The sequence below is a fragment of the Arvicola amphibius genome, chromosome 3 (genome assembly GCF_903992535.2).
Source record: "Arvicola amphibius chromosome 3, mArvAmp1.2, whole genome shotgun sequence".
NCBI classification, from domain to species: Eukaryota; Metazoa; Chordata; class Mammalia; order Rodentia; family Cricetidae; genus Arvicola; species Arvicola amphibius.
The window spans coordinates 170,265,390-170,285,342 of NC_052049.1; the positions used below are offsets into that span (position 1 = coordinate 170,265,390).

General features: G+C 44.0%; 2 protein-coding genes across 2 annotated transcripts in view; one reads left to right on the top strand and one right to left on the bottom strand.

Moving 5' to 3' along the window:
* The window catches only part of Nphp3 (nephrocystin 3), a 41,372-nt gene extending 39,377 nt beyond the window's left edge, over positions 1-1,995 (top strand). The window contains exon 28 of the mRNA XM_038324027.1: positions 352-1,995. Within this exon, the coding sequence (XP_038179955.1) occupies positions 352-496 (145 nt within the window). The 3' untranslated portion in view covers positions 497-1,995. The remainder of the gene's footprint in view (positions 1-351) is intronic.
* Positions 1,996-3,601: 1,606 nt separating this feature from the next.
* Uba5 (ubiquitin like modifier activating enzyme 5) lies at positions 3,602-19,918 on the bottom strand. The gene is made up of 12 exons (XM_038324030.2): positions 19,199-19,918; positions 16,722-16,767; positions 16,519-16,608; positions 13,397-13,506; positions 12,000-12,086; positions 10,492-10,576; positions 9,616-9,720; positions 9,327-9,454; positions 5,883-6,018; positions 5,559-5,637; positions 5,249-5,355; positions 3,602-3,778 (listed from the first exon to the last, which is right to left on the bottom strand). The coding sequence occupies exons 1-12, from the start codon at positions 19,339-19,341 to the stop codon at positions 3,695-3,697; spliced, it is 1,200 nt and encodes a 399-aa protein (XP_038179958.1). The 5' UTR covers positions 19,342-19,918; the 3' UTR covers positions 3,602-3,694.
* Positions 19,919-19,953: the final 35 nt, after the last annotated feature.

A 19,953-nucleotide genomic window follows, 5' to 3' on the forward strand; every position in this document is an offset into this window, starting at 1 on the left:
GTAGTCCTCAGCACACAAAAAGAAGTCATGACAGTTCTATTTCCTTCTTAAATGGTCTAAATCAATCTTGCTTTACCTCAATCAATTAGCTGTCACTTTTATACTGAAATTAAATATTTTTATAGATTTTTATAAATATTGCCAATTAGTTTTTATTTGTATATTTATAGTAAAATTTTCATCAATTTAAAATTTTGTAAGATCTCACTATGTATTATTATGACACAGAAATTGTATTCCATTGTTTTAAAATAAAAGTACAATTGCTAATTTCTCTTTTTTTGCACTCTGTACTAAAAGGCTACACTTTGCACAATTATTTAAAAATAAACATTGAACATGTTTTTGCAGACTTGAATATTGGCCAAGTTTACTCGGTACTTTGACCAAGTTGAAGAACTGTGGTGAGCGCAGGCTGGGCCAGCACCATTGCCTTCCTTCCAGAACTGACAGCCAACTGCAAGGCCTCGCCCTGAGCCACTCAGAGGCAGCCTGAGGGCTAGGTGGCCAGGCGCTAAAATCCAGACACCACTATGGCGACTTAAACTAGACAGGGGCGCACAGAAGCACTCTTCTTCCGCCTCGGGAAGAGGCTCCAGGTTCAGGAGGAAAAAGCTAAACTATAACTGTGACTTATCTTTTGGGGTTTGCCCCTGTGAAAGGTAAAAATGATTGAATTCACAAACAGATATTGATCTTACAGCTAATTTATCAGAACTTAAAATCTGATTATTTCATGATTAATCTAATACACTAAAAGTATAGTATTTACCACCTTCAACTTCAGTAATCTGTGATCAGTACTCTAAAAGAATCTTCAAAAAAGCTTAATATCCTTTGATCTTCCAAAGTTTAGATTTCATAACTCTGAAGTGTTGGGGCTGGAGAGATGGCCTAGTGGGTAAGAGCACTGGCTGCTCTTCCAAAGGACTGGGGTTCAATTCCCAGCACCCACATGGCAGCTCACAGCTGTCTCTAACTCCAATTTCAGGGGATCTGACACCTTCACACCAATGCAAATAAAAAATTAAAGAAATTTTTTAAAAACCTAAAGTGTTAAGTGACTTTATGGCACACATTATTACTGAGGTAGTCACTCATATGCATATTTCAAATTAAGTATGTAATAAAATTATTACTTTATCATTATTTTTATCTCATTATTTACTAACAATATTTTTTGCTTTCATGAGAATGCCTAAAACTACAACATTTGTGTGTAGATCTGCAATCTGAACAGTAAGATTAGGTTCACACTAACATATTTGATTCACAGATTACACTAACATAGACGTGAGTCTCAGATCATGTCATTAACATACACCTCCACAGCAAAATGGTAATTTTCAGACCAGTCCCTCATAAACAATTGGTAGGAACCAAGTTTTGTTATAAGTTGTCCTCAGTACTTTACAGAAAGGGAAACAGGAAAGGCAAAAATGTGATCTGAGGCAGTCAAAGCTTCTCTAACATAGTCTTACAGCTACTGCCTTTTCTTTTTGGCTCACATTTGTGGGCATCAGTGAGTATTTTCATGAGAAAATACAAAAACCTGATCAGAACCACAGATTACCATTCTACTAACAATAAGAAACAAAGTGATGAACGGCTTTACTACTGTCTAGACTCTGGGTGTTAAGATATTGGGACTGCTCGCCTTTCTCATTAGGATTCATAGTATTTACAAATCTGGCCAAACCTCTGTAGTAATTCACAACTCAGTGGTGTTAATTCTTAACACCTGCTACCCCTTAAGTCTCTGTGGGAGAGCAATATGGGATCAATTGGTGCCTACTGCTGTATTTTATTTTTATTTATTTTTGAGATGATAATCCAGTAGTTTCTAATGAAAGATATTAGCAAAGTGAGACACAGTAGAGTCTGGTGCAGCCTAAGAAACCAGAAAGAGCAGATCTGTAGAAGACAGTGGATCCTATGGTATGTATTGTGCCTTAACCAAACCTGAAAGTTTACAATTTCAAGTAAACCTTAGAAAATTCATGAGCCACTATTTCTAAATATTCTGAAAATAAATTTCATTTTAAAAACTTAAAACATGTCTAGAGATTTGAAAAGTTATTCTCCAGTCTAATATGCTAACTTCTGTGAAAATATTTATAAAAATTTACCAAGGTAATATAAATGTTAAGTTTCAATGTTGGGCATACTCTCTTCCTGACTTCACAATAAACATGAAAAAAATCACATTTAATTCTAGAATCTCAAAGTTAGTACATTAAACTGATGCCTACAGTTGGTCTTTACAACTTTATTTTAGAAATAAGGAATGATACTTTTAACTTTTGTTAACATTTCTCAATACACACAATTTAGACATTTACAGATTCAATTATCTTCAAGGTAAAAATCATCAATAATTCACATCAGTCATCAGTTTACAATTTAAGTGGCCACAGTTGGGAACCCCTTCCAGGGAACAAATACCTGTTCATTGCAAAGACAATGAACAAAATGAAATACCTCTTTATTTTGCCCACTACTCAGGACAAGCCTTGCTAACATCTCACTGTTTAGGGAATCAATTCAGGAGCAGCCTATATGATGTACACAGTCTCTTTGATGTACAGTCTCTATGATGTACACAGTGTCTATGATGTAGTCTCTATGATGTACACAGCCTAAATGATGTAGCCTCTATGATGTACACAGTCTCTGATGTACGCAGTCTCTATGAGGCACACACAGTCTCTATGATGTACGGCACTTGTGCCATTGACTACAGGGTATTTAAGCCTCTATGGTGCTATTAAAGAAGGGCTATTGTACCAGCGATTGGAAGTCCCACCGAGATTTGAACTTGGATCACTGGATTCAGAGTCCAGAGTGCTCAACATTACACTGGTACAAAAGCCCTTCTTTAATAGCACCATGGAGGCTTAAATACCCTGCAGTCAATGGCCAACAGGTGAAAATCCCATCCTCTGATCCTCTAGGCAAAGCACAGCTTTTAGTAACTTCAATTAGAAGGCTCTAGCAGGGAAGAGCAGCTGAAGGCCAGGACTCAATTAGTCCCAACAATATATGGCACTTGTGCCTGTTGTTCAGTAACATAGTGACTCCAGGCATTTCTGTTACAGAAGGCAATGCCTTTTCCTTGGTCAGTGAAAATTAGAATACAATTGATGTTTTTTCTTGAACGTACTTATCTGTCCACAAAGACAGCTTGCATTTATCTATGCTTTGTCTTAAATATTTAACTCACAGATTCACACATTGCCAATGAAGAAGACATATCTCACTGAGAAACATCTGCAGGGAAGTTTTATTCTATAGGCTGACTGTGTGAAGTCACTCCTGGTCAGATTAGTAGTAGTGGGTAACTGGTGGGAAGCTGTTCAGACACTCGACACTTGCTGGCCACAGCCGCCAGGCTAAGCATCCCATCCTCCATCTGCACTACTTGTAGTCCAGGGCCGCGGTCCATAGACAAGGAACTAATTACGTAAAGGAAATTAAGGAATGGGATTGGCCTCTCCTCTCCTTTTTGTGGGAGCATTACTGATTCAGTTGTAGAGGGAAGCAAGAAGCAACCACTAGTGTTCCATACAGCATGATAACGCAGTAAAGATCCACATGCCAGTTAAGGCGGCCCTAAGTTTTATTAGTTTTGATTTATTTTAATGACAAGGGGATAAAACAAGTACAGAAAATAAACCAAATGCTAGTCCGTGGTCTACATGTTCTTCATCTTGGCCATGAGATCTTCCAAGCTTTCACCAGAATCTTCCACTGTTACCTCAGAAACAGAATCGTCTTGCTGTCAACAAAAGGGGGAAATGCAATGAAAACAGAACCACACAAAACTGTGTGTCCATAACAGTTTGCTTTACCCATGCTCCACATGTTTAAAGAGCCGATTTTCTCTGATAAATACATTTTGAAATATTTAAGAAAAATGCAGTTCTTTATATTCCTCACCAAAATTTTGTTCAGGAAGCAGCAACTTCAATATCCTTGATATTTCTACTGAGCACATTTTTAATATAAAATCACTATTATATATAGTGGACCATGAAGTTATGGTACATGTATATACTGTGTGATGTTTGCCAGGATAACCATTTCTTTGTAATGAGAACATTCAAAATAATTCCTTCTACCTAACATACAACAGTGACTACCTGCAGCTACTCTTCTGGACAGGCAGCAGAGCTTAATGTTCCTAGAAGGCTGTAACCTACAAGCTACTAGCCAGCCTTTCTCCCCCTCCCCCACTCACCCTTGGGAGCACTACTCCACTCTCGACTTCTATAACATCACACCTTTTAGAGTCCACATGAGTGAGATCATGTGTCTGTCCATCTGTGCCACTCTTATTTTACTTAATTATGTCCAGTTCCATCTGTCTTTTCACAAGTGACAGGTTGCCATCCTCTTATGGCTCAATAGTGTTCCATTGTGTGTGTGTACATCTTTTATTCATCGGTGGGCATTTCGGCTATATATACTTTAGATACATACCACCCATGAGAACATTGGATCACATACATCACATATATGGTAATTCTTTTAATTTTTTGAGGAGCCTCCACCATTCTGTTTTCCAAACCAGATGCACTGCTTTTCATTCCTGATAGCAGTGCACTGCTACATCCCCGGCTCCCTCTGTGCACATCCTTGCCAGCACTGACCTTTCCACTCGGAGTGGCATGCACCTCACTGTTTTCATCTGCGTGTCCTGATGATTAATAACATTCAGCAACTTTTCAATAACGACTGCCTAGCTGTCTATCTTTTGCCTGGTGAGCCCAGCCCCTGCTCTGTCAGTTTTCTCTTGAGAAAGTCTGCAGGTTTACTCATGTGCCTGCTCTCTTTCTTGCCCTCCCACCCACGACCTCTGCTTCCAGGTCTTATTACACACTCAGGTGTATCTCCAACTGCAAACCGTTGTCTGCTGCAGCCACCTATGTGCAGGGCCACAGGCTCACACCCCTTTTCCGAAGGAATTTTACATGGATTTGTGGCTAAAATTATCAGGATGTGAAAGTAATATTTTAATTTACACTAAATCTATTATATTGGATACATCCGTGGATTTTTCGAAGTCTCTACTTTCTCAGTTTCCAATGAGCTGTGCCTGTCTCCTTGGCGACAAGAGTACTTCTCAGCACCTTAAGGCTGACTGCATAGATATCTAGACAGGAAACACCTCAATAGCCTTCCCATGTAAGATGAAGCTGAAATACATATTTTCTCTTCTCTGATATTTACATATCAGGGTAAATACCTTCTTTGGGACTGTGTATGCCACTGTGATTCCTTCAGGTAAGGTGGGAATGGGACCCGAAGAGTTCTTCAGTTCCTCTTCTGAAACCTCCGACACCAGCTCAATACCTGGAGGATTAAAAGTGACCTGTGACCTGTGCTTATTCTCAAGAAACTCTAAGAATCACTTATATCTCTGTACACTCTTACAACCCACCCCCCATCCCTGCAGAAAACAGTCTAAGAATTATCTGAAATTTCGTGTAGTCTTATACACCCTCCCAGCAAAGAGTGTGCTTCCAAAGTGAGGCCTGGGCACGAAGGCTTCCTACCCCACTCGTTGTCTTCGTGGACTATCTCCTCCTCCTCCTTGGGTACAGCCTCCTGTGTGGGCAGGGCCGCGGCCTTCTTCTGTAGAAAACAAACAGCACCAAACATCGGGATTTCTTCTCAGCTCTCTGCAGCAGCACTCCACAAGAATTCACTTTTCTCTTACCGAAAGCAAGAATGGGCGTTGTTCTGAAGTATGCTAAATACACTAAAACTATAAAAATCCAGAACCATTTATATTATATTGCGAATCTGTTTCTTTTCAAAGTTACTGGCCTTGCAATGTGATCCTCGGACTTCCTGACCAATCAACTGGTTGTGTATACCTTGTATTCTTCTTGTTGCTTCCTGCAGTTTCTGTCATCACACTGAGGGTTCGGCTTCATGGACATGGTAGGGAAAAAATCCTGCATTGCATTGTATCCAAGGTAAAAACTGACAGTGCCAAAATTTAACAGAAACCTGGAAAAGAAAATCAAATTAGCCAGGCATGGTGGGGCATACCTTTAATCCCAGCATTTGGGAGGGAGAAGCAGGCAGGTCTCTGTGAGTTCCAGGCCAGCCAGGGGTATATAGTGAGACCACATCTTAAAACACAAAAGAAAAATCAAATTATACTTAATAAAGAAAAAAAAGCACTAGAAGTCAGTGAATTTCTAAAAAACACTTTTGAGTAGATAATGAGTTTTCTAACAACCTAGGAAACAGCAACGTTCTCCACCTTATTTATAAAACTCGGCTCACAGTGGCTGCTTGAGTATTTGTGGGATGAAGAAGGAAAGGCAAGGGCACTACTTCCCATCACTGGATAATGAGCTTTTATCTTTGAGCCTCTAATAAAGATAAACTGCTGGTGAGTAAAGCACGGTGGCTAAACCACAGAGCAGCACACGGATCTCAGGGAAACTGCAGCATGAGAGATGTGTTTTTAACCCTGAGCTATCAGGGCTTGGGAGATGGTTCGGTGGATAAAGGACTTGCTGTGGAAGCCTGGGAGTCCGGGTCTGGGTCCCCAGGAGCCAATAAGAAGGCCACCATGGCACCATGAGCTTGTAATCCCAGACTGAGATGGGGAGGGGTGGAGACAGGCAGATCTCAGGGCTTTGCTGTACAGCCAGTGTAGCCGAAATGGTGAGTCCTAGATCAGTAAGACACCCTGTCTCAAAAAATAACATGGAACACACCTTCAGTGCAAGGCTTAGAGAAATGAAGCTGAAGTGAGCTGAAGCCTCTTCCCATTGGCTAGCTTTTGTAGTGCCAGAAGGTGCTCTACAGGCTCCTGTGGAAGAAAAGGCATCAATTGCCTTACCTAGTTGCAATCCCTACATTCAATACTACTACCCTGCCAGGCAAGATGGGCCCACGGGTGGAGTGATGGCACTACTGCTGGCAGAGGTGTGGGTGAGAACCACCCACTCACTGACCGGATCTGAGGCCTGCTCCACAAAAAGGAATTCAAACATACTTCCATAAATGCAGTCAGAAACCTGTGGTTCAAGTCTTAGGCCCTATGGGCAAATTACTACTGCTGTTTAGGTAGCCTACAGCAGCCGACTGTCTTCTAAGTATTTGAGCTTTTACCCATAGACAGATGCTCCCCAGCCTTATTGGGAAAAGTCTCTCTGCAATGAGCAGCATTGAATACAGACACATAGCTAGCTGGTCACGGTGCTGAGGATAAGTGAAGGCCGAGTGCTCAATCCTAAGTAGGTCATTTAAACGACTCCATACTGCTCAGGGAACACTGCAGAAGACAGGGAGAAGGGCTGAAAATACTGTCTGCTCGGCAGGGCACCCACAGCAGCTATGGCTGTTTGCAAGGGGTATACACAATATCAACAGTCAGTCATGGGCCAGGGAGGGCTGATGGGCCTATCCCTGTTCCCTGCTGAACTGCTGTCTACTGGTGGGTTCTGAGGAAGGGTAGTCATTGTCTTCTGCTGCGTACCCACTGAGTGCCCACCAGGCACCAGCAGACGTTCCAAACCCTTGGCTATACAGATCCTGGCTAAATAACAACAAAGTCATGGATGTGAGATGTGTAGGGGCGACAGTGGAGAAGGAGAACAGAGAAAATGGAGAGGAGGTTACAGAATCAGACTGCACTTCATACATGCATGAGACCGTCATCAATGAGGTCAGTAAAAGTCATTTTAAAGATAAAGAAATAGAGGAAGACAAAACAGTGCCCTCTGGCCTTCAAACATGGATGCACAAAAAAGCATACTTTATACACACGTGCACACATGCATAGCCCCCTACACACACAGACAAAAATCTGTGTCATACTAAATCTAATTTTAAAAACTGATATTACTATAAACTATGCAATTTTAAGTGTAGTAAATATAAAGCTATACTTAAGTCACTGATGTAAGTCAAAGAGCATTTCCAACACCCATAGAGCTCCATTGTGACCCCTCCCTGTCAAACGACATTCTAGCGAAAAGCTTCTGTCTTGGTTGGGTTTTTGACAACATAAGCTGGATCATCTGGGAAGAGAAAACGCCTCAATCACATAGGTCTGTAGACAAGTCTGTGGGGGAAGCTTTGTGATTAATGATTAATGTAGGAGTGTCCAGCTTACTATGGGTGGTGACACTCCTGGACAGGCGGCCCTGGACTGTATTAGAAGTAGGTTAAGTAAGCCATGGGGAGCAAGGGGTAAGCAGAACTTCTCCACAGCCACTGCTTCAGTTCCTGCTCCAGTTTCCTTGAATTCCTGTCCTAAGTTCCTTCAATAATGGACGAAGATGTGGAAGTGGAAGCTAAATAAATCCCTTCCTTCATGAGTTGCTTTTGGTGATGGTGTTCTGTCACAGTAACAGAAACTCTATGACAGCTTCTGTATAGAAGATTATGCACAAAACTGAATGAGCTGGGGAGATGGTTCAATGAGCAAACGGTTTGCTGTGCAAACATAAGGACCTGAGGTCAGATCCCCAGCATCCACGTAAAAGCTTGCCAGTTGTGTGTGACTGTAATTCTGGTGCTCCTACAAGATGGGAGGCATCCAGGAGAGTCCCTGCAAGCTCACAGGCCAACTATCCTGGTGCAAGCAAAGGCGAACAATAAAAGACCCTATCTCAAACATTGTGAAAGGTGAGGACTACCGACTGAGGCCATCTACTGACTGTCCCACTAGCAGTACAAGTGCATGCCTGTACACACAATCATGAATGTATGCATACCAAAATGCCTAATGGTACATTCTCATAATATAGCCCTCTTGCCCAGTGATGTTCTGCCAATGATCTGGGTATATAGAATATTCTGTATCATTTTTTAAAAAGTTACTCCAGGGCTGGAGAGATGGCTCAGCAGTTAAGAGAACTGACTCTTCTTCCAGAGGTCCTGAGTTCAATTCCCAGCACCCACATGGTGGCTCACAACCATCTATAATGAGATCTGCTGACCTCTTCTGGGTGCAGATACACATGCAGGCAGAATACTGTATACATAATAAATAAATAAATCTTAAAAAAAGTTATTCCAAATGCAGGAAGTAACTGACATTTAAAGAAACATGTATGTGTGTACATACTCACATACATGAATGTGCAGAAGCGTGCGCGCGTGCGCACGCGCGCGCGCACACACACACATACACACACACACACACAAAAGTCCATGTATGTATGATATACTTAAAAGAAAATTTAAGTATAAGATAACTACTTAGTTGACAATATCAACTCTTGGAGTACTTTATGAAATACATTTTAATCAAAAGCATACAACACTATTCAGAAAAATCAGCCCTTACTTACTTTAATACGTTTTGAACCAAGATCCCTGCAACCACTCCCATGGTGGTGGGGAGACTGGCTGCACAGACGCCTTCTCGTTTCAGGGTCTTTTCATCAATATTTGCAGCAACTACAAGCGGTGGCGCACACTACATGAGAAAGAAGACAACAATTACAACAAAATAGAGTAATACAATCTGAAATGCTCCAAAGAGTATCCCAGCACACGCCTTTGCTCCTCTGACTTACAGACACCATTTACGGGAGATCACTGATGTCTCCAGTGACAGGGAGCTGAGACAATGCCTACCGCAAAACACGCCGACTCTCCGGGGATCATGAGCTGGATGTGCCCGGAAACTGCATTTTCACTGACCCCAGATTCCATCCACGTCTGACCAAGTTCATTACAAGCCTTGACAGGAAAAGGGGAAAACACAAAACAGCATGAATTACTGCCATCCTCCTTTGTGGACTGTTATCTAAACAGATCCTGAGGCTTTGTGGTCCAAGAGCTGCAATAATTGAGATACAGCGTCCATATTCCAGACACAGGATACGCCATTCCTTACACTGAACCACTGCTTCCTAGATTTCTTCAGACTAACAGAAAAACTTACTTTTCTAAAACTTCAATACAAAATTCATAAGAATGATTTAAAAGTGATTCAAAGAAAAATATTTTATCTTTGGGAAATGTTTTCAATTTATATATTTAATCCTAGTAAGGCAAAAAGACAGAAAGTTAAAACAATGGAGAGCTGGCAGGATGGCTCAGCTGGGAAAGATGCTTGTCTCTAAGGCTCGTGACCTGAATTTAATTCCTAGATCACACACGGTCTCATCCCACAGAGATGCCCTCTGCAAGTTGCCCTCTGACCTTCACAGGAATATGGTGGCACGAGCACACAAATGCACATATGCGCACACATACATGCACACACTCTGAATATAATGAAAACCTAATGGTGACTAGAATAAGCATCATAAAATACTCATATACTTTAAAACCACAGAGCAGAAACACCTGCTACTTTATACACAAGAGAGTGAGACATTGTAACACATCATAGGCCAGGCCAGAAGCTCTCATCACACATTTTAAAGCAGGCTGTGCAGAGTTTAAACCTAGAACTACATTCAGCTCAGGTAGAGCCAGGGCTGCGACCCCTTCCGTAACACTCACTGTATTGATAGCCATCCGAGCTTCAAAGTTGTCCACACAGCTAAGAACTAGGTCAACAGGCTTTCCGTCTTCTAAGCCACCATTACTAGAGAAGGAAAGTAAACTGTATTTGAAAAACACGGAGGATACAAAATACATTTCTTTTATTCTAAGGGTTGGTGGCCGACACCTGTAGGCCTAGCACTTAAGGCTGAGGCAGGAGGACTGTCACAGGTTCCACCATTCATACAGGATGAGACCCCACCTCAAAAACAACCAGAGGCAAACCCAAATCCCATGGCCCATATAAACCCCCACTGATGGAGGAGGGTCATCTGTCTATGTGTTACTTTCACTGGTTAATAAAAAAACTGCCTTGGCCCTTTGATAGGACAGAAAATTAGGTAGGCGGAGTAGACAGAACAAAATTCTGGGAAAAAGAAAGCCGAGTCAGGCAGTCTCCATGCCTCTCCTCTCTGAGACGGACACAGGTTAAGATCTCTCCTGGTAAGCCACCACCTCGTGGTGCTACACAGATTACTAAATATGGGTAAAAGCAAGGTGTAAAAATTAGCCAATAAGAGGCTAAAACTAATGGGCCAGGCAGTGTTTAAAAAAATACAATTTGTGTGTTGTTATTTCCAGGGCTAAGCTAGCTGTATGGGAACTGGGCGGGAACGCAGCCTGCTCCTTCTACACCCCACTGCTACTTGAAGCAAGATCTCAAACTGTGATCCTCCTGTTCCCGCCTCCCAAGGGCTGGATTTACAGGTGTTTACCACCACACCCAGTGAAACACAAAACACACCAACTAAATTTTATTTGTGTAGTCAGTTTTCTTTCATAAGTGTTTGAACACAATTATAGCATAGTATTTAATGTTAATGACCTCACATAAAGAGTAAGAGCATTAATGACTCATTACTAGTAAAGGAAGCATGAAGTCTATTCACAGGGCTGTCATCTCCCCATGAGTTCTCACAGATATTTATTCTGGTCCAGTTTTTTAGTCCTGTTGGGAGAGAAGTCAGGGCCTCAGGCATGCCAAGTAAGTGTCCTGTGAGATACATAGAGGGCTATTTTATTTTTTTATAGTTTTGAGAAAGGGTCTAGGTTGCCCAGGTTAGCCTCGAACTTATGATGAGATTATAGGCCTGTGCCACTGAACTCAGGGAGCTTCACTGCCTTGTTTACGCTTCCCTAACAAACATAGGTAGAATAAGGCTAATTGAATCAAACTACTTCAGGGGTCCTACCAGACTGAAGAAAATGACTCAGGGATAAAACCCATCTAGAGCACAGAGCACAGAGCTGGGCCGCTTGGTGAATCACTGTCATTTCAGAGGGATTTCCCCCCAATTTTATTTTTTGGAACATATATGTCTGTGTGTAGACTACAGTCTAATACATAAATGTTACACAAAAATTACTTTTCCTGAAAGCTGAAAAAATTGTCAATAGATTTTTCTACGCTTTGTTTTAACTGAGCTGAACATCAGGACGTTACACAAAACATTCACAAATCTCACCTTATTCTGCTCATGAAGTGCTCAAAGTGCTCCACAGTGGTGATATTGTAGTTGTGAACTTCAAATGCGACATCAGGGTTAATGTTCCTGAGAGGGAAAAGCAAATATTACAAACCCTCCTAGTAAGAAGAGGACAGAAGGACAGAAAAGGCTTCTATCTGCCAATGTGAAGACAGACGGGCTAGGGTGACATACCTGCACACCATCTGAAGACGGCCAGTGCCTGGTGACACACCTGCACACCATCTGCAGATGGCCAGTGCCCGGTGACACACCTGCACACCATCATCTGCAGACGGCCAGTGCCCGGTGACACACCTGCACACCATCATCTGCAGACGGCCAGTGCCCGGTGACACACCTGCACACCGTCTGCAGACGGCCAGTGCCTGGTGACACACGTAACACTGTCTGCAGATGGCCAGTGCCCGGTGACACACCTGCACACCATCATCTGCAGACGGCCAGTGCCCGGTGACACACCTGCACACCATCTGCAGACGGCCAGTGCCCAGTGACACACCTGCACACCGCCTGCAGACGGCCAGTGCCCGGTGACACACCTGCGCACCATCTGCAGACAGCCAGTGCCCAGTGACACACCTGCACACCATCTGCAGACGGCCAGTGCCCAGTGACACACCTGCACACCGCCTGCAGACGGCCAGTGCCCGGTGCTGTTTCTGACAAATAAACAAAGGAAAAGCAGAGGAGAGGGCTGAGGCAGCAAGGAGGATTAAATGGTCTGAAGAAGATCCAAAGTCATCCTCTGCTGCCGTTGTTGCACTTCCTGGATGAAAACACGTGCATCGTTTAGGCCCAGCCCTCTGCCCCTGTGCTGCAGCTGCCGCAGACGAGCCCCAAGAGCAGCTCTACACTGCACTTGTGACTATGTCCTGCTCAAGGCCAATGCTGGACACCCTAATATGGACTTCTCATAAAAGATTTCAAGAATGCTCCCATTCTAACCCAGAACAACCTTTATGCTGGGAACAAAGCCTTAGCCCCAGTATAGCCTGAGAGTTTCTTTATGTCTTTTTCAGTTCCCAAGAATGTTTGGGATTGGCAAATCACAGCATAGGAAGGAGCCAAATCTGGCCACTACCCAGTTTGGCATGGTCTTTAAGAATAGCCTGGCTTGGGTTTTGGTTGAGTCTGTGCCTTGCCATGCAGCCCTGGCTGGCCCAGTACTTGCTCTCCAGCACAGGCTATCCTCAAACTGGCACCACTCCTCACATGGCCTCAACTTCCGGTGTGCTGGAATGTGCAGCATGGGTCGCCATACGCCACTAAACAATTCGTAAATGCTTGGGGGAAAATCTTTTTCAGAGTAAGTAAAAAATTAATTTTCTAACAAGACCCCACTGCGTGCGGCCCTCTGCTACAATTATGATTACCTCAAGGTGTGTTCTGCGGCTTCAACTTTACTCAGGCCTGCTTGATGAGGCTGGAAGAAAAGTCGATTCATGTTGGCCAGTTCCACCTTGTCATAGTCAAAAAGCAGTAACTAAAATGAAAACAGTGGTATTTCAGTGAAAAATGACATGAAACTAGTGGATTTTCCATTTGATAGGCTTAATGGTGGTGGTGTAATAACATTAGTTAATTCTAAGGCACCCGGTGCCTTACTGAGATTTACTAAATGTCCTGTGAGGACAATGCTCAGCATCTTTTATCCTCAGCTTAGTGACAAGGCGGCTGGGGCCTTGCTGAACAACGCTCAGCTGATGCAGGACTCTCCCCGACCTCATGCTATGCTGCTTCTACAGACCTACAGACCGGCTCAGTGAGAAAGGGAGCCTGCTCCATTCCCTTGACTCCCTTTGTATAGCACACCACACAACCAAGCTGAGGCTAAAAATCATTACCAAAGAGAATTAGCAACCAGTTAATTATTCTTTCCTGCTTTATTCTTTCTTTCTTTCTTTCTTTCTTTCTTTCTTTCTTTCTTTCTTTCTTTCTTTCTTTCTTTTTTTTTGAGACAGAGTTTTTCTGTAGCTTTTTTGGAGCCTGTCCTGGAACTAGCTCTTGTAGACCAGGCTGGTCTCGAACTCACAGAGATCCGCCTGCCTCTGCCTCCCAGGTGCTGGGATTAAAGGCGTGCGCCACCACCGCCTGGTTCCTGCTTTACTCCTGTCTACTTCAGTTTCTGCCACTGTACACACATCACCTACAATGGGCAGATCACACTTCTCTTCAGTATGAAGACGTCAAATTTGAGAAATCTAGAAAAATGAGATTTTACTCTCTTTCTTTTTTCTTTTTTTTTTTTTTTTTTTCAGTGCTGGGGATTGAACCTGTGACCAAATCCATGCTAAGTAACTGCTCTACCACAAAGCTATATCCCCAGACCTGATTTTATGCTTCTCAATACAGAAACTTAAAACAAACAAACAAAAGCCTATGACAATACCCAGAGAACCTTAGTATCCTGCTAGCAAAGACACCACTTAGGCCCTTTATAACTCCAAAGTCCCTAAACTATGGCTCACTCAGTAATACTTAGTAGGGAGACAGAGTACTAAATCTGAGTTTGTGGCTCCTATTTGGCTCTGTGAAAAAAGTGGACATTGTACCACTGCGCTACTTGGCTTGGGTCAACTTTCCGGCCTGCCACACATCTGGAAAGCAAAGCCGCTGATGCAGACTTAGCCATCCAGGGAACTGCAGCTATCTGCAGAGATAAGAAATGGGCTCTGGGTTTTCTAGGCACCATTTCCCCACCAAACTTAATCAATTAGCTTCTTGCTTATCCGTTTTACAGAAAGGAGAAAGAATTGTGAAACTTAACTGTTTAGTCTGGTTTACAAACCTGGGTATATAGTGGGATCACCAGAAGAGTTAGTGGAAACGCAGGTATCTGCATCTCACTGCCAGAATTCCTAACTGCCTATCATGGGAGTAACTGGACATGGCGCTAGCCAAATCTTCCGGTGATTCTCATTACAGCAGTCCTGGAGTGACTGCTGCGGCCTCATCTAGCAGCTTCTGCACCACCTGACACTGCTACTGGGGCAAAGAGCACTTCCTCAAGACTACCGTGCGGCGTCTACTAAAAGACGGATTCTGATCAGCTGTGCGCACTGCACCTTACGCCTTCCTTCCTAGCAAATGCCAGGCAAGGCCCCAGTGGTTCTCAGGGTTTAGTCTGCACTGTCGGGACTGCCTAGAAATCAGTATGACAGCTCTGACACCTGCAGGACTAAAACCACAGAACAGGTCTAGCAGCTGCTCTGATGTGGCTACCACTGACCACGGCTTCTCCAGCATCCCACCAATCAGCCAGGTGCTCAAGCCATCAGCAAGCAATATTTCGGCCTGCTTCTATAAACCACTTCAAAGATATTAAGATTATAATAAGCATTTTAAGTATTTTGTTGGCATCATTTTTATATTGATAAACAAGGGCCAATTCTGCAACTGATATCATTAATATTAAGTTATTAACAAAGATATTGGAGAATGCATGTTTTATGGAAATAACATAGGGCAGATAATTGTGGAAAACTTATCTATTCAACTAAGTAATATCAATAGTCCTTGGCTTTATACACCTAAGACTGAAAGATCAAATTCTGGCAGAAAGGGTCTACAATTCAAGTCTGTTTTTAAAAGAAAACAAAATGGGCTAAATAAAAATTCTAAAACATCCCCAGTTCAAATTGAGAGCTTTCCACTCTCTGTGTTTAGCTGAGCACTTCATCTGCACTGTTTATCCACTTAAATGTACTACAGTCTTTTGTATCAAAGGGTTAAATAAGACAACACTGTTTTTAAAAAACTGTTGTGTGTCGGGGGGAATTGGAGGAGTAAAGAAGGGGAGGCTGCAGTCAAGATGTATTGTATGAGAGGATATATAAAAAATAAGAAGAACTTTAAAAAAATACTGTAAAGTGGTCACTTGGCAGAATTTCAAATTCCTCCAGAGTCAGCACTTCTTGAAATCAAAATACATGCTCAAGGTTGTATCCTGTTCCCAAAAGTTGTACTGTGCTCATCAGCTGTGCTATCTGGAGTTAGTCAGCTATGTAAGAGTGTGGGGCTGAACTCTGATCACTCAGAGTGGGGCATAGGAGCCCTTACATTAGGAATAAAAACCCAGTAGAACCCCCACTGGGTGAGCCTGCCTGCTTGACTTGGCATAGCTATACACCCTCCAGCAGAAGTAAAATTTTTGCCTTGCTAAAATACTAGGAATCTATTGGGGGCGGGAGGGGGGGGCACACTCCTGAACCATTTCTAACAGGTTCTGTATCTAAAATAATTCCAAATTACTTACATATTACCCTAAACAAAAGTTCCTGAACACAATTAAATACCCTTTGATCCTTTGTTTAACTAGCAATAACATGAGCCTTTGTTTGGAGAGGGCTATGACTCAGCCTCTTGATAAGAGCTATTTCCATAAATAAACAGAAATCAACAAAGCACTGATCGAGCAGAAGAGTGCTAACTTGTACCTGATTTGCTGCAGGGGTCAACAGTTCCCTACTGGACAGGCAAAGAGAAGTCTTTTTACCTTACCAATGCCACATCTTGTCAGCATTTCGGCAGTCACACTGCCAACTCCACCAACACCTACTATTGCTACAGCGTAAGTACGAATTTTCTGTGAACACAAAATGATACATGTGCTGGTTACTGCTCTTCATTTGATTTGTCACCGGAAATTATTCTCATCCACTGTGATCACGTTCAGAGGCTGGGAAAGGTTTAGCATACCTCATAGTCTCCGACAATCCCCATCCGCTTCAGTGCCATCAGCCGGCTTCAAGGAAAAAGAACAGGTTCAGAGCGCTTGCAATCCTTTTTACCTTTAGTTTTCATATGTATGTGAGTAGTTTGCCGGTATGTGCGTGTATGTATGTGTGTGTGTGTGTGTATGTATGTATGTATGTATGTATGTATGTATGTATGTATGCAGTACTGAAGGTACATGCAGTACCTGCAGAGGCCAGAAGAGGGCATCAGATACCCTGGGGACTAGAGTTGAGGATGGTGAACTTCCCTGTGGGTGCTGTGGATCAAACAGAATCCTGTGGAAGAGCAGTCAGTGCTCTTAACCACAGAGCCATCTCTCAAGCCCCACACTGTGGTGATATTTTGTTTGTGCTCTAACAAATAAAGCTTGCCTGAAGATCAGAGTGCAGAGCTAAACCACTAGTTAGCCATAGAGGCCAGGCAGTGGTGGCACACACCTTTAATCCCAGCAAACAGATTTCTGTGACAACCTACTGACCTTAAAAGCTAACTTTTACTAGGTAGGAATAAACCACTCGGTACGTTTAAAAACATGGACTTTCCTGGGCGTAGCCTGTGAAACACTTTTCTTCTAAAGAACATTCTTTATCCTAATGTATAGACAAGATCTACACCTAAGAGTTCAAATGTTGAGGATCAACATGAAATGTCATAATTTTTTCATGCTGTATTAGTACATAGAGTGAAATAAACTCATGGTCTCTGTTCATGATGGATGATGTCTACTTTTGGAAGCATCTGTTGTGTCCCAAGGATTCTAAGCACTTCAGCCACTGCCCATCTGCTCTATTACCTGTGTGTGTGTGTGTGTGTGTGTGTGTGTGTACTCTGTGTGTGTGTGTACTCTGTGGGTGTGTGTATATATGTGCATATATACATATGTATACACACATATACGATGTACATAGAATGTGTTGTATAGTTTGTTCTTGATGGCACGGGTGGATCTAGGGCTGTTAAAAAGTCAGCAGTCCTCTGGCTGGCCCCCTTCTTCCCACTTTCAGCTCCATGTGACCACGTCTATAAATGCATACTAATGCAGTGTTTTTTCCTGCTTGCTTTTCAGTCTTCTGGAGATTTTACTCGTCAATGTCCATGACTGCTACCAAACACTTCCCACCCCTGCAGCCTTGGCCATCTTGGCTAGATCATAAGTGTTCACCGCTGGGTGGCTGCTTTAGAATTTTCCCTTGCCTCCCTAGCCTCCAGTCCTCAAGGCGGCAACTGTGTCTTCCTGATGCCTGCTCTCCTACGTGCTTTCACTAAGCCTAGCCCCAGCAGGTCTCTAACACACTTCTGCACACATTCACCTGCATGAGTTTCCAACGTCAGCACCTGAGGGTGTCTCTAGACCCACTGCACACATTGGAACTTCACTTATGTTAAAACCACCCAGTTTCTATCCGCACTACTCACAGGCTTACAGACTTATGGGGGAGAAACCTAATGCCACCCGGATTCTATTCTCTACCATCTATCTAAAGCAGCTCCCTAACTCTCACTTCTCTCCCTACGGAATGAGCGCGAAATCACAGCAATCCCAGAGGGCTACAGCGAGAAGAGAAACATATGTAACCCAAGATCGACCTGCCTGCTCCTGAATGCAGTCCTGTACGAGGCTTGCCATGTACAACTGCTGTTTTAAGAACGTCACGTAAACTGACCGTTTCAGTATTCATATATAGGACAGAAACGGGCATTCCTATGGTCCCACTTCACAGTAAGGAATCTGAAGCAGCTTAGCAGCTGTTAGAAGTTAGTGACTATTCGGTATGCTGAAAAATGAATTCATTCCGTCGTGATGCTGAGACCTTCTTCCCCTTAACCACTGCTCTGTATTCTCCCTCATGAACTAGAAAGTCCTTTAGGGACAGGAGTAAGCAGGCCTAGCAAAGTCGATAGTCAGAGATGTTTCTGAGCCCCCTAGTAACCAACTCTCCCTCACCCTGCCTCATCTCAGTTATACTGAAAGGTCTTTCAATAACTGTAATCTAGCCTTGGCAGCTTTACATAAGATGTCATGTTCTGACAGAGCTTGCTAGCAATCAGCCTTCTGCAGAGCGAAGTAGACTAATAAAGAGTCAAGGGTGACAGAAAACTGGGCACAGGACAGCGGGCACAACAGCTGAACCATATGGATGCCTGCCTTGGATTCTCTTTGCAGGAGAAAAGGGTCTCACGATACGGCCCAAGCTGGCCTAGAACTCATTATGGAGCCCAGGCTGGCCTGGAACTCGCGACAACCCCACTACCTCACCCTCCGGAACACTGGAATGAATCGCGAGCCACTATGCTCGGCAAGGATTATCTTCTGACTAGCGCTAAGATGTGGCCTTGCCCATCTAGGGACAGGACCGCCACAGCAAGAAAGGTGCCGCAGGGGGCCTGCTGTTCCCCGCAAGAGGCGCGTGGCCCTGCCCGCCCCCGCCATGGATCACCTGTAGGGATTGGAGTCCACCACTTCGGAGCTCATCTTCTCGATGCGGGTCCGGCCGCCCACAACCTGGCGGCTTCTCTCCCGGGAGAGTTCTTGTTCCAGCTCCTCAACCCGCTGCCGCAACCGCTCCACCGACTCGGCCATGGCTGGGCCCCCGGCAGCCGCCGCTGCCAGCCTGGGCCTCCGCCGCCGCCGCCCCACGCTGCTCGGCTGGGCCCACGAAGTGCAGGTGGACTAGGCACAGCCTTCCGGGTCCCGACAGCCGGGAAAGAGCCTCCAGGCATCCCAGTTAGACACGTCTCCGCCACGCCCGCCGGTCTTCCGGCGCGCCGCTTCCGGTGCGCCGCCTCTATGGCTCCCCCAGGTAAAACATTCCTCAAAACAGTTGCCGTTCTCCTCTAGAACCGCTAAACCAGGTCGCGGCAGGGCCAGCGTCTTGAGTGTCCAGATCAGGCCGACAGCGATTCTGTCTTTCTAATCTAGAAGGCCAAGAGGAACACCGAGGTCTTTTACTCCCGGACCCCAAGGTCGTGGGGGACCCTCTTCTTAACCGGACCTCACAGGTCTTCCGCCTGGTGCGTCATTAATCTAGAGTGGAGGATCTCCCCTGAGTGACGTTTGTGACCTTTTTTTCCCATAAAATCGAGGCCTGCAGCTCTGATGCTGATAGAAAATTCTCAGTTGGCGCCCAGAGCAGGCGCTTCCTTCCTTCTCCTCCAGACCCCAAGTCACTAGACTCAGCCGCCCACACTGCTT